The sequence below is a fragment of the Mandrillus leucophaeus genome, unplaced genomic scaffold (assembly GCF_000951045.1).
Source record: "Mandrillus leucophaeus isolate KB7577 unplaced genomic scaffold, Mleu.le_1.0 Scaffold830, whole genome shotgun sequence".
In the NCBI taxonomy this organism is placed as follows: Eukaryota; Metazoa; Chordata; class Mammalia; order Primates; family Cercopithecidae; genus Mandrillus; species Mandrillus leucophaeus.
Genome location: NW_012109031.1, coordinates 76857 through 102504, shown reverse-complemented (window position 1 = coordinate 102504; position 25648 = coordinate 76857). Strand labels below are relative to the sequence as shown.

General features: G+C 43.9%; 1 protein-coding gene and 1 long non-coding RNA gene across 2 annotated transcripts in view; both read right to left on the bottom strand.

Moving 5' to 3' along the window:
- Nucleotides 1-511: 511 nt before the first annotated feature.
- Nucleotides 512-2184, bottom strand: LELP1 (late cornified envelope-like proline-rich 1). Its single transcript, XM_011968160.1, has 2 exons — nucleotides 2083-2184; nucleotides 512-938 (listed from the first exon to the last, which is right to left on the bottom strand). The coding sequence occupies exon 2, from the start codon at nucleotides 915-917 to the stop codon at nucleotides 633-635; it is 285 nt and encodes a 94-aa protein (XP_011823550.1). The 5' UTR covers nucleotides 918-938; nucleotides 2083-2184; the 3' UTR covers nucleotides 512-632.
- An 11849-nt stretch (nucleotides 2185-14033) lies between these two features.
- LOC105530571 overlaps nucleotides 14034-25648 on the bottom strand; it is a 33907-nt gene continuing 22292 nt past the window's right edge. The window contains exon 3 of the long non-coding RNA XR_001004667.1: nucleotides 14034-15614. This is a non-coding gene — a long non-coding RNA (uncharacterized LOC105530571). The remainder of the gene's footprint in view (nucleotides 15615-25648) is intronic.

Sequence of the window (25648 nt, the reverse complement as noted above, 5' to 3'; positions counted from 1 at the left end):
GTTAGCATCATCATTCCTTTTGCAAAGAGAAGGAAACTGAGACACAAAGAAGTTAAGCAACTTGCTTAAGGTTACAAGGTGTTAGGGAGCAGAGATAGAGTTTCATTAAACCCGGGCAGCCTCTACTGGGAGCCCTTCTGCATAAACATTATGCAACAGGACTAACAGGAACGTAGTACAATGCCTTTTCCTGAGCCTTCCTGGACCTTTCACCAATGTTCTACTCCTCTTTCTCCCTCATACCCTCTCCTTTCTGCTTCCCGGGGTTGGACACTTTCACAGCTGCAACCATATTTATGGATCTCTCAGGCTTTGCTGTAACAGGGCCTGGCATTCCCTGGGTACACCTTTCAGAGGTGGGCACCTGCAGGTTGGGTCAGAGGGAAAGTCAGTTCTCAGAGGTGGTTGAGAGTGCAGGGTTCTAGCCTCACTTCTCAGGGATTGCCTGCTGGTAGTTTAGTGCTGTCAAACAACAAACAAAACAAATCGAGACCCACCAAAACACCAGGAGAAGTCTTGCACAGCAGAGGAACACGTTTACTTGTCAGTTCATGGCTTCAGTCCCCAGCCCCACAGCGTTGTACATGGTGGAAGTGGCAGTGGTAGTGGGGTTGGGTAATGCCCACAGTGCCTCACTCTGGGGGAGGGCAGGGAGGTGGGCAGGAAGAAGGGCATTTAGGAGGACAAGGCTTGGCGCAGGGCTTGGGAGGGCAGGATGAAGGGGACGGCGAGGGGCAGGGCGGGCACTTGGGTGGTGCTGGACACTTTTCCCGTGGGCACTTTTCAGAGCAGCGTTGCAGCAGCTTCTTTAAACAGCTGGGCTGGCATTTGGACTCACACTTTTGTTCACACTTGGGATCGCAGTTCTTGGGCTCAGTCTTGGGGTCATTTGATTTGCTTTTATCATCACTCGACATTGTTTCTTGATTATCTGAGCCCTGCAAAGAAATATGAGATGGGTCGTAGGTGGGAGAGGATTCCTACAGGCTTCTTACAGCTTATCCTTGTACTTAAGAAAGTCTTCCCTGGGATGCGCTCAGGCTCTAGATCATCTTCTCATTTAGGGCCTTGTATGAGTGTGAGATAGCATTTCTTAATCTCTCCACCCTTACTCTGCTTTCTTTTCACTTATTCTTGCTTCTATGCCATAGACCCTAGTAGGAGTTCTTAACCTAGGGCTTTGGACCCCCCACCTCCCCCACCCCACTGAAACTGTATTTCAGTAGAGTTGGTGTCTCTGTAACCCCAAATGTTGTATTTAGTTCATTTAGAAACATGATTCCAAGGAGTCCCTAAGTTTGACCAGATTGCTCAAGGCATTCATGGCACAATAGAAGTCTCGCTCCTCTCAGGCCACTTCCCGTTCCTCTGAAGATAGATGGGAGGTACATTAGCAGACTTGGGGGCCTAGGATACTGCTTTCAATCCTGTGTCCCACCCACATCCCCTAAACCTTGAGAATTGCTTTCTTTACTCGAGGCCATGGGAGGGAAAGCAATTTAATCCCTGCCACGAGTGGGTTCCCATGGGCTACTCTAGAACTGCCCACTCCTTTGCCTCCATCCAGGTTCTGATAAATAATAGGGTAAGGGAAGAAATCAGGAGATGAACCATGAAATTCCAATTTATCTGAAAATCTGAACGACAGAGCCACAAAATATGATTTTCCGAAGGGAATTCCTTTTCTCCCCTGTTGAGTTTTGCCCTGAGCTAGGCATTTCTATATGGACAGTTTAACTCCTAGATATGGACAGGGATTTTCAGTCCCTCATAATACTTCAAGTTGGATCTAATTGGTTATATTTCTTTGATTTCTTTTAGCAATATAAAAATAACATTTTAAATTTTGTTTTAAAATCAGTATAGCTCCCTGGGGAGGCATATTATTAAGCTGAACTCTAAAATTGTTGAGACCCTATTCCAAGGTGAAGCACACACCGATTCTTACCACTGAAAATAACAGGAAACTTTCATTCAAACATGACTTTCCCAACCCTGCTCAGGGCGTGGGGTACTTCAGGTCACTCCCAGGTAAGAAGAGGCCAAAGAGTGGCCACTTTCACCTGTCCAAATGCAACTTACCCCTCTGTGTTGGTGGTGAACTTGACAAGCAGTTGAGTAAGGTGGATGTTACGGCTGTGCTGGGGAAGGTGGATTTTCCCTCTGGTTCCTCTGCCCAGCTCTGAGGAAGCTGGGGTCGGGGGCAGGGGCAAGGACCTCCACTTATGAGGTCATTGCAGCATCATCGAGGGGCGATTGTTGTGTGACTCCATAGCTCCCAGCACAACTCAAGCCCTGGACACCAGAAAAGAGGCATGATGAACCATCTCCCGCTTGGCTGTCCCACCCCTCCCTAGACCCCTCAACATTCAGGCCGGTAAAATGAGGCTGCAGTGAAGGGTCCCAGGCTCTGAGGATGGGAGGCTCGTTGTTGATAGGAGCAGGAAAGCTGGCCCACTGTTAACACATGGTCTCTAGCTCCTCTTCCACGCCCAAAGTTTAATTCCTCTGAACCTGCCCCTTTCCCACCTTTCTAGGAAAACAACCCTGAATTGATCACAGCCATTTCGACATTCTTCTTTTCTTTATTTTTCTTTTTTCTTTTTTCTTTTTTTGTGTAATACGTGTTTAATTTTATTTATTTTATTTATTTTTTATTTTTTATTATTATACTTTAAGTTCTAGGGTACATGTGCATACCTGGCGAGAGCTGAAGCAGGGTGAGGCATCGCCTCACCTAACATTCTTTTCTTTATTTTTCTAATGTGAGATTCTGAAACCTCTTTTTACCACTCCACACAATTGGGTTAGCCCCAGATCCTGCCTTAGGGCAAAAAGGTTTGCCTCTCAGAATTCCTTCCTTACCTTTTTTAAAGGCCTGACCAGGGTCTTTGTGGTTGGAATTGGGGTGTTTCAGGAGTGGCAATGGGAGGTTGGAGTGAGAAAGGTGGGTAGGCTTAGTTAGACACAGGGTGCCTGAACTCAGGTTTAAGAGGTTCATCCTGGCAGTCATCACGAATGAATCACGAGTGACTTTAGATTAAAATCGTGACACAATTGTGCCTAAGGTATTGACATATTAGGATGGATTGGGAGATGGGGTGGTAAAGTGAAAGCTGAATGAGACTGTTTTAAAGAAATTATGAAAATCTCCACATCTGAAGGAAGGCAGTCACGGGTCTGGGTGCCCATGAGAAAGGCCTCATTAAACAGGCAGATTCATGGGACTTATTTACTCACTGCAGAAAATTAAGAATTGAAGATGGCTCCAGAGCAAAAGGGCTGCTTCCCAATGTACTAGAAGCCAATATGATGACACCAGCTTTTCGAGAAAAGAAAAGCTTTTTACTGCAACTCGACCATCAAGGAGACAACAGTCCGGCTCGAATCTGTCTCCCTGTGCTGGCTTTAAGGCAGCGATTTTATTGGGAAAGGTTTAGGGATTAGATTCTGGGGTTAGTAGGTGATTGGTGGAAGGAAAAGGAAGGTCTGGAAAAAGTCCTCGGGCTTGGGAAGTTATCTCTTCATGCTACCTCATGGGTCATGCGTGCAAATTCGAGGAGAGTCAGTATGAAACGTGCGGTGGAAATTCGTGACATCAGCACGCTTTTTCTGTGCAGACTCCAGTCTGCCAGTCTGCCATATTGGCTCCAAAGACTTCAGCCAATTTTGTTATCTGACAAGTGGAGACAGTGTCAGCATTTTAGCAAGTTGTTCATTTTTTAAAATCTGCCATCATGTAAACTCAAGAATTTGTGTTAGTCGCTAGTTTCTTTAATTCTTTGGGACAATGTTTCACCAGGTTTTGGGGTGTTAGTGTTACTGTTAATGAGAGCTGAGGAAACAGGGGAACAGATTTGTGCTAAAAGAATATGGGTTTAAGTCTGAGAAGAGTGTAGTTAGAATGAAGGCTCTTGGGTGGTTACTGGAAATATGGCTTTGGCCCTTGGGCCACTGGGGAGACCTGAGGCCTTCAGTTCATTTCAGTTCAACAAGTGTTTATTGAATAGATGATCATGAGATGACGATGGAGAAGCCTCATATAGGGTTTATTCACAAGGATAAATAATGCCATATTCAGTGAAATCTCAGATGAACCTAAATAGAAGGGGAGAATGGGTTGGGATTTAACCCCCATCACTGGAATAATTGATGTTAGAGTCATAGTCCTGGTGCAGCCCACTCCTCCCATAAAAATTTCCTCGTTCTTCCATAATTTTGTTCATCAGCTCTCTCTCCTCAAAGTGGTTGAGAAGCAGTTCTCACCCCCATCTCAGGAGACCCAGCCTCGCCTGACGTTCAGCTCTGGACCAAGGCTACCAATCTAGATATGGAGATGGCAGTCATTTGTGACAGCAATGTAAAAAATGTAGTGACTTCTACTAGCCATTGTTATATTTCTCTTTCTCCTTTCTTCCCTCTCCTATTTCTTGCTCAAGTTCTCAGTGAATGAAAGTATACCAGTCACTGGACTCAGTAGGACACCATTTGCCCATTCTCTTTCTAGTATTTAAAACCCTCCTTCGTAAAGGTCAGCACTCCTGGCAGTGTCACATTTGGTATCCCAGCTACCAGCCTTACCTTTCACTTAGGGTTTGGTGGCTAAGTGATTGCCTTCCCTGGCTGGAAGGAAGCACTACTGAGACGAAACACAGAACAGGCTTCTTAGGCTGCTGGGCCTCCACGAGAGAGACTGGAAGAAGAGATAAATGCCAAAGCCCAGCTTGCCTAGATTAGGGTTAGAAGAGGACTCTGAAGTCAGATTTCTGGGTTTAAATCCTGCTTTTGCTAGGTACAGTGGCTCATGCCTATAATCCCAGCACTTTGGGAGTCCGAGGTGGGCGGATCACGAGGTCAGGAGTTTGAGACCAGCCTGGCCAACATGGTGAAACCCTGTCTCTACTAAAAATACAAAAATTAGCTGGGTGCGGGGGTGCATGCCTGTAATCCCAGCTACACGGGAGGCTGAGGAAAGAGAATCGCTTGAACCCAGGAGGCGGAGGTTGCAGTGAGCCAAGATTGCCCCATTGTACTCCAGCCTGGGCAACAGAGCGAGACTCTGTCTCGAAAAAAAAAAAAAAAAATCCTGCTTTCATCCTTTACTTGCTGAACAACCCCTAGTAATTTACTTAACCATCCAGGTCTCAATTCCCTCATCTATAAAATGATATAATGCCACCATCATCTTAAGATAATGTATAACTTAAGTTGATCGCTCATAACATGCCAGGCATATTTGCAAGTGCAAAACCTACACCCTCATCAATTATAGTGCCTCACTAGACTCATAGAATTGTAAAGACTGGAGATGCCATGTATGAAGTACCCCACAAAAATGTTTGTTATTCATATTAATTATTGTTGTTGTCAACACTGGCCAGGTGTCTTCATTGGTTTGCTGAACCTCTCTCTCTGTGTCTTCATTTCTGTCTCATTCTCTCATTCTCATTTTCTGGTGTTGGCCCTATAATCCCACTTCTCCAACTCAATATTTTCCTCAGACATCTTCTCCATAGCGTTTTTTTTTTTTTTTTTTTCCCGGCCTTCCAGCCAAAGCTCCTAGTGGTGTTCACAGTAAGATTAGATATTTTAGTATTAACTATTAATGGATGATTTCACTTTTGAGTAGGAAGGGTTGATATCAATGTTATTGATAAAAGATAGTAACTTAATTTTGGCCAAAAAAGTCATTGGGCCATTCAGTGGTTCCTCTGTGTGTGTCCGAAAGCCCTGTATGTCTGCATATTGTATCAGCCCAGGGACATGCTATGAATCAGCAATTTCAACTCCATTAGGATCCGCCTCACTGCTTTTCTGGCAAAGTATTTCGATTTTTTCCCCTGCCTTTTCCTGTCTCTCTGTGTAATTCTTGTTGAACAAGCAGATCCTGCATGCTAGTCAGAAAGCAACTCTATTTCTTCTCTTGATGCCTCTTAAAACCATCTCTATGGGGCTGGCTCTTCCCTTCCTCTTGGAGTGAAATCTCTAGCAGATGCCCTTGACTTTTAGAATCATGCTAAGAAATAACATAATTTCTTACTTCTGGTTACATAAAAAATCACTTCTATTTACATAAAAAAATCTTATTTCAGTAATCGGAAGGTCTTTCCTTGAATGTTGGATTTCCTTTTCTTTCCTACTTGGTACTACTGCAGGAAGGAAGGCTGCATGGAAAAGAAGAGTATCTTCTCTATTAGCTACTAGAGGTTTTCAATTTTCTTCCCTTGCTCACCCAGCTACCTCTTGTCCATTTGGGTAGGGGCTGCAAAGGAACGAGAAAGAAAGACCTGAAAACTTTGTGAACTGGCATAGGAGCTTTCTGGGCTTGGCAGGTGCTTACGGCTGACCTTTCTCCTGTGGAGAACTTGAATGTATTCTTCACAGACTCTCCCCTCCCTGCTGGATGGGTGTTGGCCACGGTTCTTTAGTATGACAGGCACGTCTGCTTTGTCTAGCTGTGCATGGCTCCTGCAGCGCCTAGGCATTGGCAGGCTCTCCTACAGCTTCTCTTGGCTGGTATTCCTCATCTTAACCTCCTGGACAGGATTTTAGACAATCTGGACAGCCAGTTTTCCCGCCCTTATGGCTCATATCTGGCCCATGGGAACCAGTTATACATCCTCCCCTTTCACTGTTTATTAATCACCATTGGGTAAGTTTTTCTTGATATGTGTATGTTTTGCTCATTCATTATATAAAGGGGTAAGAATGTTCTATGAAATCCTCATGGACATGGTTCAGGGATTAACCTATTTGACTTTACTGCAGTATTTGACACAGTTATGTCCTATATTTTACCCCTCTTCCCTTTTGGCCCTCTGTGACGTGGGTAGCCTCCCACTTACAGCCTCATCTACTCTCCTTCCTGAGCCCTTTCTCCTCTGCTGAATCCTTTCAAAATCACCTGCACCTTCATTTTTCACCCTTGCTGCTGATATTATTATCCACCATTGCTGGAAGTATCAGTTCTGCATAGAGAATCCCAAAGCCCACCCTCTTCCCTGAGCTCTAGGTCTCAATATTAACATCCATTGGATGTACTTTGGTACCTCAAGCTGACTTTACAAAATCAGAGTTCAACACTTTCCACATCTTCCCTAACATGCCCCTCTTGCTCCTCTTATGCACTCCAACTCTGTGAATAGCATCCTGTCCACCAAGATTTAACCGGAAACCTGGGATCATCCCAAACTGTTGCTTCCCACTCAACCTCACAGCAGATGTGCTACCAGGATCTGCAGATTCTACCTCCTGAGCCACAGGCTTCTAAACCAGGCTGTGTTTGGGAGTTGCAGGGTACATTGCTCTCAAGTTGGTCACCCATCCTCTCACAGTCATGGTTGCTGCCTTTATTGTGGCATCATCATCACAGGTCTCCCTGTCTCCAAAGAGTCCCACCACTAGTTCAACCCCCAAAGCATTCCCAAAGTGAATTTTATAAAACAAAAGCTTAATTTTACTATTGAATTTAAAATGAGGCCCAAGGCTTTTGGTTGGGTCAACAAACTTTTACTAATCTGGTGTCTACTTTCAGCTCAGTCTTCTACTTTTACCATAGATTCTGGGGTAAAGCTACTTGCAGTTTCCAAAATATGCTAGACTTTTTAAATTTTTTAAACTCTGAGTTTTTGCTCTGCTGGCCGAGTCCTCCCTGTCTCCTCCTCAACCTTGAACTTATAGGAAATTCTCCTTGGGCATGATTTCTCTCACCTTTCCAGGCTGTTCGTTGTCTTAGCCAAGCTCATTATGATATTTTTATCCGTATATTTTGTAGTTATTTATTTCCCGATCTACTCTCTCACATGATGTAGTGTAGAGATCAGGAACCAATTACTTCTTTAAATCTCTGTTTCTGCAGTGCCCAGTGCATGGCTCGGCACATGTTGGCCAGGCAACAGTTAATGCTTATTGTCAATAAGGTGATGGAATAATATTATTTCAATGGTTTTGCAGTTGCTTTTCTTTCTAACTGGAGTATCCCCCTCTTTTTTGCCTTGATATTTATTTATTTTTTATCTTCCAGATACAACTTGAAAATTCCACTTTCCATGCGGACTGCCCTGGTCCTCCACCCTGCTGTAGTTAAGAAATACTATCTGTGAACATGCCTGACATGCTCCCCGTGGATTGACTCCCCACCTGTTCTGCCAGGGGGCAATTCTGTCTCCTGTCTCACACTGTGCCCTAATCCAGGAAAGGGCTTTCTTATTATTCTTTGCATCTTTAGTGCTGGACCGGGGCCTGACATATAATAGATGCTCAATGAATGTTTGGGGAATAAATGAATGGATATACAAGACAAAGTTCAGCAGGGGAGGTAAGAATCAAATAAACTATCTGTCAGAGGAGGGAGATCCAACTTTATGGAGAAAGAGATCTATTTCTCAGGGTCAGCTTCCAACATGAATATATCTGTATGAGGCCCAGAGATTCCAGGAGGCAGGAACCGCTGGGCTGTTTAGGCTGGAAATCCCAGATCATGTTGGATTTGTCCAGGATACAGCCACTGTCTGATCCAGGCTGCCAAGCAGAGATGGACTCAAGTGTCGGGGAGTCTCCATCTCCCCTTCCCTGCAGCTGGGGTTTCTCTTGCCCTGCACCTCCTCTTCACTCCCCAACATGTGCATATGTGCATGTATGGGTGTGCACACACACACACACATTCTCTGCCTGGTGAGACCCTCTTCAGGAGCACTGAGGAGGACACAGGATGGGGTGCACTTGGCAGGGAGGTAACTGGGCAAGGCACAGTAGGGAAGGATCCTGTGGTTAGATGGGAGTCATTCTCTTGAGTGAAGCTCTACCCCACTCCACTGTGGAGTCCACGTTCTACCTGCGGGCTCTTCCTAAGGTGCCCACCAGGCTTCTGTTTCCTTTTTCCTCCTGTGACTCCATCACCTTCCCAGCTACCAGCAAGCGCAATAAACTGGGGGCCCACTGGGGCAGATGTCTTAATGGAGAGAGCAGAGATGATGAGAAAATCCCTCAGCAGGTTGAGAATGCCTTCTGCAGGCTCAGAGCACAAAGTGAGAACTCTTTGCACAGGTAAGGAAGGCAGTGAAAAGCACTTCCTTCACTGAATGTGGGATCACAAAGTCAGGAAATTTGGGGAAAATTTTCACATGATTTAAAATAGTTCTTGTCAATTTCTTAACCAACTTTACAAGGTCTTCATATTTTTTAATAAAATGGGAGGCAGCACTGTGTTTCCCTAATGATCTTCTTTTGTCACAGGAGGCAGCATGGGCTGGAACAGTAGCAGCTGGAATAAGCAGCTTTATCTAATCAAACTTTAGCTAAGATGTGAAAATAACCTAAATGTCCATCAACAGATGAATGAAGAAAATGTGGTATATACACATGATGGAATACTATCCAGCCTTAAAAAGGAAGGAAATTCTGCCTTATTCAACAACATAAATGGCCCTTGAGGACATTATGCAGTGAAATAAGTCAAATACAGAAAGACAAATACTGCATCATTACACTTACATCAAGTATCTAAAAATAGTCAAATTCATTAAATCAAAGAGCGTAACAGTGGTTACCAGGGGCAGGGAGAGGATGAAATGAGTTGTTAATCAACAGGCATAAAATAATTAAGTAAGATGAATAAACTCTAAAGATCTGCTGAACAACATTGTACCCATAGTCAACAATATTGCATTGTATTAATACACTTACAATTTGTTAAGAGGACAGAGCTCATGTTAAGTGTTCTTACCACAAAAACAAAAATAAATTAAAAAAGAGGATAAGGAAGGGGAAGGATGGCACACCTGGTCCCCAGGAAGTTCCTGAATGTACTTTTGTCTAATTCCTGCTGTTTTCTGGGAAGGATCTGGGAGGAGTCACTCACCACCTATGGAGGCCCAGTGGCCTGGGAAGGTCTTCTCCTTGGTGCTCATGAGAGTTGGGGTCTTGTGGGCTGTGGGGTGCTCAGGGTGGGAGCACGAGGGAAGGAGGTGTGTGTGATGAGTGAGATAGAGTCCCCGTGCCTCTAGAGGAATGGAAGAGTCATCTCAGCATGTTCAGAACAGGCTTAGGAGCAGAGTGAGGGGGGTCAGCTCTCTTAGGAGAGGAGGTGATAAATAAATGTTGTAATTGTCTTGATTGAAGCTGAAGGATTGGAAAGAGAAAATTCTTAAGATTTTACCATTGTCCAAAGCAGTTTTTCTTTCTTAGAATTTCAGTCATCCTTGCTACTCAAGACCCCCAAAATGGTGGAACCCAGGGGTACAGAGAGCTAAGGAGGGAAAACTCCATAGTTGAGATGCCTTCTTGAGCCAGCAGGTGGCAGTAGTGGTGGTGGAGGCAGCAGTTAGATGGACTGACTGGTCCTGACCACACTTGTGGTCAAAATAGAGAATGGAGAGCAGATCTGCTGTTCATGGCCCACATGTCCAATCCTTGCTGTTGTCTGGAGGAGGAGCTGGGAGGAGACCATTGATGAACTGCTCTCAGATTGGTGGTCTATGAAGGTATCTTTCCCTTTCAGTAGATGAAAGGTAATTTCTGGGTTTTGTGTTCTAGAATAAAGAGATTGGAGAGGGTGCAGGGAGCAACATACTGCCTAGATGCTGGGGAAAGAGAGGCTTCAGAAGAGCCTCTTCGGCTTTGGTGGTATTCCTGTTAGCATGGGGAGGAAGTCCACGCCTGCCAGCTGTGGAGTACAGAGCAGGGCTTAGGGGCCCAGGAGGGGACTGGCAGGGGATCTGGCACTGCTACAGCTGCTGTTAGGTTGTCTTTCCTGTGTTGATGATACACTGCAAGAAACAGGAGATAAACTTTTATGCTTTAGCGATAGCAGTGGAGGAGCTTCCTTCTGAATGTTCACATGTGAGACATTCCCTCTCCTCTCCCTCCCTCATTCTCCATCCTTGGGGACTACAACCTTCACTCCTACTCACTCACTGCCACGATCAAAGCCACGGTTGCCTCCATGGAGCACAGCACTCAACCAAGGGGAGTGTCTCTGGGGCTGCACCAAGGAGCCGATGCCTGCCCATGTCTACTCCAACCTCAGAGGGCTGAGGCCAGTTATGGATGCTGCTGTCTGAGACAATCAAGCTCACATTGCAATGATTCAGAAAAAAAAGCAAAAAGTTAGGGAAGCACCAAGATAGAGTGCCTGTTAAAAAATGGAAAACGGAGTAGGGGAGTTTTAGTCTGAGGAAGGAAATGTTTGGAGGAGGGAGCACAAACCTGCACATAATTCAAGGTTGTCCCTAATGAAGATATGCTCCCAAATGTTCCAGACAGTGGGAGCAGCATGTGTGGGTGGAAGTGGCAGGAGGTAGGGAAGAAGTTGCTAACATCCTCTTCTCAGGCCAGTAGCAGCACTTCCTAAGTTTATCAACTGGCCCAGCAGATGTTTAATTAAGTGCCAGCTAATCTTTTGAAGGCCTTTTGGTGGAGAATAATTTAATCGGAGGCAGGACTAGAAGACTTTTAGAATGTCATGCAAATTTTCCTGTGTTTTGAGCCATTCTGTTAATAGTTACACAGACATTTTGCCTTTTCTCCTATTATTGACTGTTTCTCTTCTTCATCTATGCTATTCCTAGTTACTTTAAAATCTGATCTCTTTTTTTCCGGAGGTTAATACACGCCAGTTTGAGTTGGCCAACTAAAGAATCAGAATTGAACATCAGAAAGAGTAAAATTCCCAGGCCTTTGTTACCCTAGCCTGGGTACAAGCTCAAGATGATGCAGAAGGAGGAGCAAAGCATGGGGATCCAAGAAAGTTAAGTTCCACTTCACGTCTAAGAGAATCATGTCTGTGATCTGTGTCTTTGGTTTCTTCATCTACAGCTGTCATCTTGTGAGTTGGAGCATGGTGGCCAGGCAGTATGCAAGGGGCTCTGGTGTCCATACAGCCCTCATAGACCTGCAGAGGTATTATTGCTCTAAGCCCCCAGTGGGGTTCCAGTTTGATATCTGCCCTGGATGGAGATGTAGGAGTGAGAGAAAGAGATGGAGGCAGGTCCACTTTACTCAGCAGCACCTCAGGTCTTTGGGACATCCTGGTGTCTGAGAGGAGACAAGCAGAAAGGACTTGCTGAGCTTCTCATCTCCAGGAAACAGTTCTTCTACAAGGATTCCTGGGCTGGGTGTTTAGCATCTATCATATGCCCCCAGCCCAATCCCACCATCTCTTTGAGGGACTTGAAATGAAATCACTGAACATTAACTCACACCACCTCTAGCGCTGCTCTTTAGGATTAAATGAAGTTTAAAGTCATTGAGCCTCTCCCAGAGACTAGACCCTGTGTGTGCGTATGCATGCCTGTGTGCTCATGTGTGCATGCGTGTGCATGTGAGTGTGCATGCACGCACATGTGTGAGGACAGCATCGGGGATGAAGATGCAGAGCACCCTGGATAAACACTCTGCAGTCTAGGCAAGAGTGAGCGGAGTCACTGATGTTGAGGCACAGAGCTAAGTATGGGGAGATATGACTGAAGTTTGATCAGTGTGCTGTGGAAATCCATTTGGATGATAGGTGGGGGTGAGTGGGTCACAGAAAACCTCCTGGGGAGCTATCACCTCCAGGGATGATGTAGAGGAGATTCTGTCTCTTTCTAGGTCAATGCATGTCAACCCTCCTGTGGCAGTTTATCCAGTCTTTTGTTCTCTAGCTGCATTTGTTTATGGATACTACATCCTTTCTTCTCTTCACCAGGAAGACTTCCTGGGCTGGTCAGTGGGCCAGATTAATCTCTCAAAATAAAAAAATGGAAACCTAGTCCTAGTGTGTGCCTCACAAAGGACACACCTTGTGCTCCTTGCCAAGGCATAGCCCAGGTAGCTCCGATCTTTTGATTCCACCAGTTTCCAGGTGGTGGTGCTAGAAACACGTCAGTGGTTTGGGGCCAGACAGTGGATGATGGATGGAGATTCTTAACTACCCAGGCAATAGTGTCAGCTTAAAGTTTATTTAAGAAATTCTGCCTGCTAAACTTTAAAAAAAAGACTTTAAGCTGTGGAACTTGCAGAGAAAAATATATTCTACATACCTACAATGCAAAGAGCTTGAGAAAAATTTAGGCCCAGGAGAAGAGTTTAATAGTAAGATTTAGAAACAAGAACCAGAAGCTCTACTCTCTTTGTTTCAGTCTGAAATCAACTAGCAGGGACTTTCCTGTGCTCAGTGAAAGGACCCAGGAACCTATAATCTTGACTAGGCAAAAGGGAAGTGGGTGCGATTTGGGGGAACTTTCCCAATCCTACTATAAAATTAGTTCTTATCCTTTCTCTTCCACCTCCACTCTTGATTGTTCTTAAAATTTTTTTATCCTTCAGGTATATTTTTCAATTGACTATGATGTGATTTTACCTCCATGGAAATAAGGGAGATGCTATTGTGTAGCTGGTGGGAGGAGAACTGGGAAATAATATGATTAGATTCAAACTTCCATAATCACTGAATGTGATTAGCTCCCAAGGAAACTCCTGCTGGTTGCACTTAGGAACACAAGGAAGAAACCCAGATAGGAACCCAAGAGACATCCTCTGCTCTGCCTTCTTCCTCACCTTCCACGTTCAATACATCATCCCTCACACCCTCTGTGCCTGATGGAAGCCCTGGTCAGATCAGCCTAATGGTTCATGCAGCACACGTGTATCCCCACTGCTGCAAGAGACAACCGAGGGGGCTTCTCTAGAGAGCTTCAGTGTCTTATTCCCTTTGTCTTCAGGTTTTATAAACTAGACGCTTTGTAGGCGTTATTGTCAATGGTTGTTGAATGATGGTACAGAACTCAATTTAGCAGTGCTAAATTGGCTCTGATTAATGATTATGGAATTAAAGGGCAGAACTTAATTTGGCTGGATAGTTAAACAACAGGCATAAATAAAACCCACAAGTAAGCTGAGACCAAGGAGAACGTCCTCAACCGTTTGAAACTTGTGCCACTGTGGTGTGTTGTGCTCTGAGACCCTGGAGGCCTGGCACACAATCATGCTCTAGACCAGTGGTTGTCAAAGTGTGGTGCGGGGACCTTGGGGTCCCTGAGATGCATTCAGTAGGGTCAGTGAGGTCGAAACAATTTTACTCATAATGCTGATATTATTTGACTTTTTTACTTGTATTTTTTCATGAGTCTATGGTAGAATTTTCTGGAGAGTAGATGACATGCAATGACATCATCACTCTGCCAGCTAGTGCAATACCTACTTATGTAAAATGTGTTTAAAATTTTCTGGTTTTAATTTTTAATACAAGAAATATCAATAGATGTAAATCACGTGAATAAAATCTATTTGGGGTCCTTATTAATCTTAAGTGTGTAAATTACTTTCAAGACCAAGTAGTGTGAGAACTGCTGCAGTAATACCCCTCTCTGGGGTCCATCCCCAACAGACTGGGCTCCATGCAGAGCCAGGCTCACAATTCTGGTCCCAGATGCTGAGCGCTCACACATCTATGAACCTTGCAGGGCATGTCATGTGCTCATCCCTCCTGCAGCCTTGACACTGATGGCTCCTTCGTGCACTCTCCTCACCTCCCCTGCATGGCGAGTCCCTAATTAGAAATGGATAGGTGCCTCATGTAGAGGTGGGTCTGGAAGCAGCTGAAATCAGAGACTGAGACTGCGCAACCAGAGAGAAAAAGAAGACCTTCTGGCTTGAATTGGGTCCCCTTGTCACTCTTGGGTGGCCCCTGATTGCCTCTAGGGTCCTTCCAAGGATTTCCCATTCAGTCTCCACTTTCCTCCACAGGCTCCTTTGTCTCTCTGAGACTTTTTTCCATCTCCAGCAAGAGAGCAAAGACATGGTGAGTCAGGGATACATATGTTTGATTGGGAAGCAGAGAGAGAAAAAAAAATCGTAGGTCTTGGAATAGGTTCAAAATCCAGAGGAAGGGGTGAGCTTTGTTAGGATTTATGGAGATTATTAGGGAGAAAATACAAACAGACAATGTCATTGTCTTCATCAAAGAGTGTGTAGTTGTGCTGTAAAGAATTCTGGAAAATTTTTCATTGATTTAAGCAGTTTTCATATGTTAATTTTTAAACAATATTTGCTCCTAGAAACCTTAATGAAGTTGTTGAATCCCATTGAGGCAGAGAGCTGAATGTTCTGTGTTCTTGTAGGAATCTCATATAGCCAGCAGAAGGCAGTGTGGTAGAGAAGGTAGCAGGTGGAAACATGGCATATTTGGATCACAGGCGGAAGGTTTGAAAACGTGGCACTCTGTCTAAACCATGTTGTCTCCTGGGTGAAAAGCTGGGAGGGGTTGTCGATTCAGGGAAGAAACCCCAGTAGACTATGACAATATCTTTCATCTTGAATCTGAAGACAAGTAGTATCTTCTAGGTTGTGTGATGGTCCCTGTTGTTGGAAATAAGAGGATGGAGGGGGTCAGGGAGATGCAGTATCCTCTTGTCCAGGTCAGAGAAGGTGGCTTCTGAGGGTCACTTCTGCTTTGGTGTGCAGTCTTGCTGGCATAAGGGGTACTTAACGGAGGGACTTCTACTGTATGAAGGGTGGGAGAAAGGGTTCAGGCACTGGGAGGACAGGGTTGTGGGACCTGAGTTGGGGGTGGTGCTGGCAGGGGACTTTGCCTTATTTCTGCTGCTGCTAGGACATTTTCCCTGGTTGAAAGTAAACTGAGAGAAAGAAGAAAGTACTTTAGTACGACACAACATCAGTGAAGAAAATTACTCCCCAAAATACCACAAGGGAGAAACACCCTCTCTCATCACCCTTCTCTTTAATGTCAATGACAAGACATCTCCATTTCATTTGCTCCGGAGACTGCCCACCCCACAGGAGACTTTTGTGGGGCTGCCCCACAGATGGTTGGGACCTGCAGTGTCTGCCCCTCCCAGGAGTTGGTGTCTGGACTGCACTCTGTCCTTCGCCTGGAATATTTTCACACCACAGCAAGTCAGGGGAGAGAAAAGATGTGAAGGTATCTGGGAGGCAAGCCTTGAAGTGAAAGGTAAAGCAGAATGCTGGCTAAATTAATCAGATCTGTTGTTGCAGATAATCTAATTTGGAGGGAGATTGGATTATATTTTTTCTGTTATGAAACATGTCCTTTCTTTGACTCTGTGTTGCCTGTTCCTAAGACATTTTTTCTCCTTACTCATCCCTCCTTGGCAACTTCCCTGGACCTTCTGTACTGCCCCTATGACTTACAACTTGATAATTACTTCTTCAGGAACATCAGTGTCCCTTGTCATGACCTATCTTATGTGTTAGAATCTGGGAGCATCTGGGTGTCTCATCATCCTCCGACCTAGGTCCCAAAGCTTGATAATCAAATAAGAGAAATACTTGAAGTACAAGAGGAGCAGAGACTGGGAGCTTGAAAGTAGGTTCATCTCAACTTTACCAAAATCTATGGGATACCGTGGATCTGCTTTGTTTTCCTCAATGCTACCTTTGATCTCATTGATCTCAAAGTAACTTTTAGATTTATAACAGTGGTCAGTAATCCTTTTCTGCCAAGGGTCAGATGGTAAACATTTTACACTTAGCAGGCCAGACAATCTGTGTCACAGCTTTTCAGTTCTGCTGTTGTAGCACAAAAGCAGTCATAGACAACATATGGGAGTGGCTATGTTCCAGAAGAATTTTATTGTCGTAGTAAACAGGTGGCAGACTGGATTTTGGCCGCAACCTTTTTGCAGAATCTTTTTTTTTTTTAGAGTATCTGACTTTTGGGTCTGTTTTCATCGCACCGCTTTCTGCTTGCCATCTGTCCTACACTCTGTCTTCATTTTCCAGTCTGTTTTGTGCATCTTTTTCCAATACTGTTTCTGGACATCTGTCTTTCATTTCTGCATCCTACTCCAACCCGTAACTACACCATCTTCTCATTCTGTCTAGTGGGAGCTGATTGCTGGCCTGAAGGCTTCCTCTTCCACAGAAGTCTCTTCACTCACTGTTTCTCTTCAGGCTGTTCAAGCCTCAGGGATCCACATGGCATGAAGAAGCCCAAAGCAGTGTCCTTTTATTCTGGGCCCAGCTTGGACAGGAGGAAACCAAGTCACCCACTAATTTCTCAGTGTACCAATATCTCACTCAATTCTCTAAAATACACGCCAAACTCTCTCTTTGCACTCCAAGCTTCAGTTTTGCAGCATTGAGGTGAATAACAACATTTCTCTATCCTCTGTAAGGATTTTGTATGTGCGTGTGATGGGTAGGGAAGGGGGATATAAGGTCCCATGCATTTTTCTCAAGTGTACCTGGGTCCTTCAGTGGAGTTGTGTGGCTATGAGGAGACAAGAAGAGAGAAATCCCTAGATTGAGTTTTTGGAATTGTGGTTTCTTCTAGGATTACAGGACTGGATTCTAATGCACTTCATATTCCATGCAAATGTATCATCCTCACATTTTACATAAAGTAAATAAAGTTGCCATCCATGCCACACACACTGTATCTAGCACTGATGTTTTAGGTCAAATGAATGTAAGATCATTTACCCAAAGGCTATTGAGCACCTACTAGGGGCCAGCTCCTGAGAGTGAGGAAGGATGCAGTGATGACAGGCCCAAGGGAAGCTCATGGTCTAGTAGGAGGCACATGTGAGCAAGCAGAGTGAAGAAACAGTGCTATCTGGTAGGTGTTGATCAGTATGCAACATGCTTGCTGACTAGTGATTAGGCAGAAAAAGATTCTCCTATAGTGATGCTGTACAGGGGATTTTTCCAGTGCCACCCTAGGCTCTGAAGTCTGACTTAACCCTCCTCCCTCAGCTTCACACCATCCACAAAGTGTTATTGTATTATCTCCTCCATTCCTTAGCAATGATTGACACACAGGATCTTAGAATACGTTCCATATATCCAAGAGTAGGAGGAGAACCTCTCGCTTCACCACTTGCCCTCCTTTGTGATCCCTGGAGTCTCTTTCATCCCTGGGGCTCCTTTCCTTCATACAGGCCTGCGATCTCAAAGTCCTGGGCATGACTGTTTCCCACGTGGTAGCCCAGAATTTCTTGGGAAGGTCTCAATAGTGTGAGCAGATAAACGAGTGCCTCAAACAGAGTCTAAATCTCCAAAAAATCTGCTTCTCAAATTTTATAAAGAAACCATGTTTAGTGAAAAATGCAATAAAGGTGAATGTATCACCCTGAAAGGACCAATTTGAGAGGAATTCAGGGATAAGAGCAGAGAGTAACATCAAGTGGCAGAGAAAGAAAGACAAGCTGTAGCTGCTGTCTCTGTGTCCTGACCTGCCCCAAATCTTGAAACTGACCGACCAAGACATCCTCTGTCTTTCAGTGGGCCACATTTCCCCAGCGGCTGCTGCCCAAAGATTGGCTCCAGGAGGAATGAGAGAAGGTGCCCACTGAGGGAAAGAATTGGACACTTGTCAATCTTATGAAAGGCAAAATTGTAGATGTATTTCTTCTTCACTATCACCCAAGACTGTTCTAGAATTTTTTTTTGTGATCCCTCCAAATGGCTTCTTCAAGTGACTCTGATTCTCCCCGCGTCAGGGAGGCTCTTGTGTGGCAGGAAGGTACAAATTGAAATGGAAAGTGATTAAAAGCCCATAAAATGTGATTAGTATCAACCTTTCACCTCCATGGTCAGCCCTGCTTCCAGTGTGTCAGGGGTTCAGGGAAATTTACTGATTTTCCTTTGCAAGTGCCCAGATGGTGCACTGAAGTTAGAACAGTACACGGGAAGCAGTCTCCATCAGACCCACATGTATCTTTTTCCATGCCTTGGTCTTCTACTCAAAACCCTGAGAAACATTGTTGATCTTTTGGCAGTAGCCAAATTAGACTTTTTCCAGTGCAAAGAGGGAGTGTGACACATGTGTTCATAAAAAGTGGCATAAGATACCCTGGATGCAGTAAACTCATGGAATTCCCCATAATTTCTGAGCCTGGTTTGAGTCCAGGATAAAAGGACTCAGGCTGGGGCCCTCCCTGTGCTTTCCTATCTTCAGGGACAGGAGCAGCTCACTGTGTGAGGTGGCCCTGGCTTTCTGGCAGGGTAAATGGAGGCTCCTGGTCTTTCTACTCAAATTCCCTGGTGGGGTACAGCAACCTATGTATTTTGACACTAAATCTGCTTTGTAGATGGATGTAGAGGAGTTGATGTTGGTAAATACTGATTTGGTAAGAAAATGGAAATGAGAAAATACTTACCATTAAAAGGACATTAGAAATTTGGGTGTTGGTTTAAAGATACATAGTGTAAATATTTGTCAAAACTCATTAAACTGTACACTTAAAACCTGTGCATTTTATTGTAAGAAATTATCTCTTAATTTCAAAAAGAAAGTGAGAGATATCATGAGATACAATATTTCACGTAAGAAAATTGGGGTCCATGAATGGTTTGTGGCATAATCAGGACCAGAACCTGGCTACCCTCATTGTTGGTCCAGTTCTTCTTGTACTTCATTGATGTCTTTCATCATCCGTGGCTTGAAAATAAACTTAAGACTGCAGAACACAGTAGATTGTAGAATATCCCTGTATTCCTATATCTGACATGGGTAACTTTGAAGGAATTCTTCTTTAGAGCTCTCTTGATTTGGAAATGAGTAGTTTTCATAACATCCTTCATGGAGGGTATGCTCAGGAACAGTGGAAAGAGAGATGGGGAAAATGATGTATTTACATAGGGGTGTGTGATTTGAGAGCCAACAGAAAGAGAAGGAAGATGCTTTAGAAATTTTCTGCTAAGGACAGGTTCAGTAAGCCTGGGATGACAGAAACCAGCCTTCCTCCCTGTGAGAATCTCTCACCAGCATGGAGAGCACTCGGACTTGCAGCTTCTCCTTGGTCTCTGACTTCCAAGGAAGGGGATCCTGAGGGAGACCAATGTGCACTGGGATGAATCTGCGCTCAGAGTTTCTACCTTTCTGTAATGTGCCTTTAGCATTACAGAATAAGCTTTAGAGTCTTCCCACCAGGGACTGAGGACCATACTCCTTGTCTCTCAAATCCATTTTTTTTTTTTGCCCAAGCATCTTCCTTTACTTTACTTTTCTCTCCTTTTCTGGTTGTGTTGCAGGAAGTCAGGGACCCTGAATGGAGGGACCGGCTGGAGCCATGGCACAGGAACATAAATTGTGAAGATTTCATGGACATTTATCGCTTCCCTAATAATACTCTTATAATTTCTTATGCCTGTCTTATTTTAATCTCTTAATCCTGTTATCTTCGTAAGCTGAGGATGTACGTCACCTCAGGACCAATATAATTGTGTTAACTGTACAAATTGATTGTAAAACATGTGTGTTTGAACATTGTGAAATCAGTGCACCTTGAAAAAGAACAGAATAACAGCGATTTTCAGGGAACAAGGGAAGACAATCATAAAGTCTGACTGCCTGGGAGATCAGGCAGAATACAGCCATATTTTTCTTCTTGCAGAGAGCCTATAAATGGACGTGCAAGTAGGAAAGATATCGCTAAATTCTTTTCCTAGCAAGAAATAATAATAATTAAGACCCTGGGAAAGGAATGCATTCCTGGGGCGAGGTCTATAAATGGCCGCTCTAGGAGTGTCTGTCTTATGAGGTTGAGATAAGGACTGAAATACACCCTGGTCTCCTGCAGTACCCTTAGGCTTATTAGGGCGGGGAAAAAACTCCACCCTGGTAAATTTGAGGTCAGACCGGTTCTCTGCCCTCGAACCCTGTTTTCTGTTGTTTAAGATGTTTATCAAGCCAATACGTGCACAGCTGAACATAGACCCTTATGAGTAGTTCTAAATTTGTCCTTGTCCTGTTCCCTCAGAAGCATGTGATCTTTGTTCTCCTTTTTGCCCTTTGAAGCATGTGATCTTTGTGACCTACTCTCCATTTGTACACCCTCCCCACCAACTTTCTAAAGCCTTAATAAAAACCTGCTGGTCTTGTGGCTCTGGTGGGCATCATGGTCCTACCAATATGTGATGTCACCCCCGGAGGCCCAGCTGTAAAATTCCTCTCTTTGTACTCCTTCTCTGTATTTCTCAACTGGCTGACACTTGTGGAAAATAGAAAGAACCTATGTTGAAATATTGGGGGTGGGTTACCCCAATATGGTTGCCCAGGGTTTCTCTGCTAGTTTCCTAATTTGTCTCATGTATCAGGTATTTTCATATTCTCTTAACAACTGCAGTGTCCTTCCTCCACTCCAGACCCTTCTGTCCTGCTCTCTTATACACATCTAGATGTGTATAAGAGACAGGCCAACTAGACACTGAGTATGATGGCACCTTGATATTGGACTTTCCAGACAAATTTTGTTGTTTATAAGCTTCCCAATATACGGAAGTTTGTTATAGTAGCTTAGACAGACTAAAAGAGATGGGAAGGACTTTGCCTCTGAGGATGTGATGGAGCTCCTGATGATTAATGCAGATTGTGCACCTCTGAAGAAATCTGTCTCCTGTTTCTTGCAGATGTGCTTAAATCTGGAATAATGTTCTATCAGCAGTAACAACAGTGCAATGTCCACTGCCAGCCTCCTCTCCAGGGCTCTAGCCCTATCCTCCCAAGGCCCCTGTGCTCTGCCCTCCAAACTTCCTGTGCCATCTTCTCCATCTCCTGGCCAGTAAAGAGCCACACTGTGCTATTTCCCCATGTCAGTAGGAATACCTGTCAAAGCAGAAGTAATACTCTTTGGAATTATCCTTTCCCAAATGTGGGCATGAATAGCTGGAGCCTCTCCCTTTTTGTTATCTTTCCACAAACAGCCTTGAATCCCAAAGATCCATAAGAAGCTGCAAGATTAACTCATTGAACACAAGGGGAATTGAGTTTTCTGATTTATCAGCTGGTGTTCAAGTGGTTCTTTCCTGTACCTCCAAGGAGACATGAAAGGGTTTGGTAAGATGTGAAAAGTTGTCAGGAATCTCCTTGGAGGATAGATGTGTCTGTCCTTTCCTTTCTACCATAGTCTGCTACAAATTAGGATCAATTTTACACCTTTGGCTACTCTCTTTACTGATGTGATCCTTTAACATTCAACCTTCATCACATAGGTTAGGGAAGGGGCCCTGATGGGAAAGATATCCAGATCTCATGAACCATATCATTTTCTGATAGACTAAAATAATTATCATAGTTTGACAAAAGAATCCCCTTTGAGGTTAACACTGACTGAAGGGTACCTTCTTTGTATCATGCACCTCAAATAAATTGATAAAACTGTGCCTCTTGCTCCCTTCAATGGGGGTCATTTTAAACTTCTGCCTATGACAGAGATGCACTTAAAGAAGAGCCATTATGTTATTTTGTTTTTCACTTCTGCTTCCATAATTACCTTTCTCACAATTATAATACAATCCTATCTTTCAGCCATGTAAAATTTTACTCTAGTAAATTTCACATATGTAAAAACCTACTGAATGCTACATCTTGTTGTCCACTGGGATTTTAATGATTGGGAAATAAATATTCTTCCAATGTGATTTCTAAGTTTTGATTCCCAGGAAAATTGAAGGAATACAAATCAAGTTTTTAGTTATTTAAAATCAATTGTAAATATCTATATCTGTAATAAATGCTGTGGTGCACCACCCAGATCCTCCGCTTCAGGACTGAGACCCTCATAATTACAACTTCCCAAGAGTTTCTGATGGTTCAAGGTGAGTCCCTTATGGAAATTTCTCTTGGTCAACTGGAACATACTCTTTTGCGGTTAAGCCTCTTTTCAAGAGTAGCCACTTCCAAAGGCCTTTTGAGGCACGAATGGAAAGACCTTACTGTCAGACTTTGCCAAAGGGTCCTCCCAACCCCAGAGCTCTCTTTTGCAGTTGTAATAATGAGGTTTAACTTCTGTCTTTGCCCAATTTTGTCTCTGTCACCCTCTGGCAGGTTTTACCCTGAAAGCACCCCCCAGTATGCTTCTTGCTTGTGATTTTTCCTTTTCAGAGCATGTTTCCTGGTAAATATGACTTAAGATAATCACTATACAAATTTTGGCATAACTTGAGAAGAGTGCGTAGAATTCAGTGCCATTGTTAAGATACAAATCCTTTCATTTTACTTTACCTATCTATGTATAGGTGATGCCTTCCTCATCAGATCCCCTTTGCCAGAACGATGTACCCACCTCCTAGCTGCTATTGAGTATTGGCTGTCAATGGCAAATAGTAGCTCCCTGGTTGATCAGTTCACTGGAGCTGCCTTGCCTGGGAGGCTGCACTTTTTCACTCTTGTTACAGGCCACCCTTTTGTCTTTACACATGACATCTCTATCATGCAGTTTATTGTTTTTACACATCTGTATCTCTATAGTGCAGCTTATTTTCAACAACTTTCTTTTGTGGGTCAGACAAAAGCTAGGCTTTATCTCAGCCCATACGTTTGCTTGACATATACACTTTCTTGTTCTGTTTCTTTCACTATCCCTTACAGTTGTTTGTTTGTTTGTTTTTAAATACTTCCTTACTAAATTGTATGTCTTGGCAACCTCACTCATCTCTGCCAGGAAACCCAACTTGAGTAGCCACATAAACAAGTTTCCTTAGTTACTTACATATAAAAAGATGAAAACTATCAACAGATAATATTTTTCTATGATTTTATGAAGTAATTGAAAACAAAAAAGAGACAGCTCGTATAAGTTCATTAAATGTTTCTAATAAAACTTTAAATATAATTATCTGTAAAATATAAGTATATTTTATTTGGTAACATGAACAATAATTATTATTAATACTAATAAGTGTAATGATGTCTGACTTAGAAGAATTTATAAACACATAACCTTATAACCATAGGGAATGATAGACAAATATTTCAATTCAATGTACTTACACATTCTTATGAAGAGAGTAGTCAATAAATATATTTAAGCGTATGTTACACTAAAAATGTCATAAAGAAGTAAAATGGAAATTCAAGTTGAAGTAGAAGAAAATAATATAAAAATTTCAAATGTAAAAAAGAACTTTGGTCAACCTCTTTCATGAACATAGATAAAAAATTTCTTAAAGACAGCTGGCAAGATGACCGAATAGGAACAACCCTGATCTGCAACTCCTAGTAAGACCAATGCAGAAGGTGGCTGATTTCTGCATTTCCAACTGAGGTACCTGGTTCATCTCACTGGGACTGGTTAGACATTGGGTGCAGCCCACAGAGGGTGAGCAGAAGCAGAGTGGGGTGTTGCCTCACCTGGGAAGTGCAAAGTGGCAGGGAACTACCTCCCCTAGCCAAGGGAAGCCATGAGGGACTGTGCTACCCAGTCCAGATACTACACTTTCCCCATGGCTTTTGCAACCCACAGACCAGGGCATTCCCTTGTGTGCCTACACCATGAGGGTCCTGGGTTTCAAGCACAAAACTAGGTGGCTGTTTGGGCAGACCTCGAGCTAGCTGTAGGAGTTTTTTTTTTTTTTTCATATCCCAGTGGCACCTGGAACCCCACTGAGACAGAGCCGTTCACTCCCTTGGAAAGAGGACTGAAGCCAGGGAGCCAAGTGGTCTCAATCAGCAGGTCCCACTCCCACGGAGCCCGGCAAGCTAAGAACCACTGGCTTGAAATTCTTGCTGCCAGCCTGAAGTCAGCCTGGGACAATTGAGCTTGGTGCAGGGAGGGCTGTCTGCCAGTACTGAGACTTGAGTAGGCGGTTTTCCCCTCATAGTGTTAAGGAAGCCAAACTCACCACAGCATGGCAAAGTGGCTGTGGCCAGACTGCCTCTCTAGTTTCCTCCTCACTGACTGGGGCATCACTGAAAGAAAGGCAGCAGCCCCAGTGAGGGGCTTATTGATAAAACTCCCATCTCCCTGGGACAGAGCACCTGGGGGAAGGGGCGGCTGTGGGTGCAGCTTCAGCAGACTTAATATTTCCTGCCTGCCAGGTCTGATGAGAGCGGCAGATCTCCCAGCACAGTGTTCAAGCTCTACTAAGGGACAGACTGCCTCCTCAAGTGGATCCCTGACCCCTGTGCCTCCTGACTGGAAGACACCTCCCAGGAGGGGTCGACAGATACCTCACACAGGAGAGCTCTGGCTCGCATCAGGCAGATACCCCTCTGGGATGAAACTTCCAGAGGAAAGAGTAGGCAGCAATCTTTGCTGTTCTGCAGCTTCCACTGGTGATACTCAGCAAACAAGGTCTGGAGTGGACCTCCAGCAAACTCCAGCAGACCTGCAGAAGAGGGGCCTGACTTTTAGAAGGAAAACTAACAAACAGAGAGCAATCACATCAACATCAACAAAGAGGACACACACTCAAAAACCCCATCAAAAGGGCATCAGCATTAAAGATCAAAGGTGGATAAATCCATGAAGATGAGGAAAAACCAGCACAAAAATGATGAAAAGTCCAAAAACAAGAATGCCTCTTCTCCTCCAAATGATCACAACTCCTCTCCAACAAGGGCATAAAATTGGATGGAGAATGAGTTTGACGGATTGACAGAAGTAGGCTTGAGAAGGTCGGTAATAACAAACTCCTCTGAGCTAAAGGAGCATGTTCTAACCCTATGCAAGGAACCTTGATAGAAGGTTACAGGAATTGCTAGCTAGAATAACCAGTTTAGAGAAGAAGATAAATGACCTGATGGAGCTGAAAAACACAGCATGAGAACTTCGTGAAGCGTACACAAGTATCAATAGCCAAATCAATCAAGGGGAAGAAAGGATATCAGAGACTGAAGATCAACTTAATGAAATAAAGCATAAAGACAAGATTAGAGAAAAAAGAATGAAAAGGAAAAAACAAA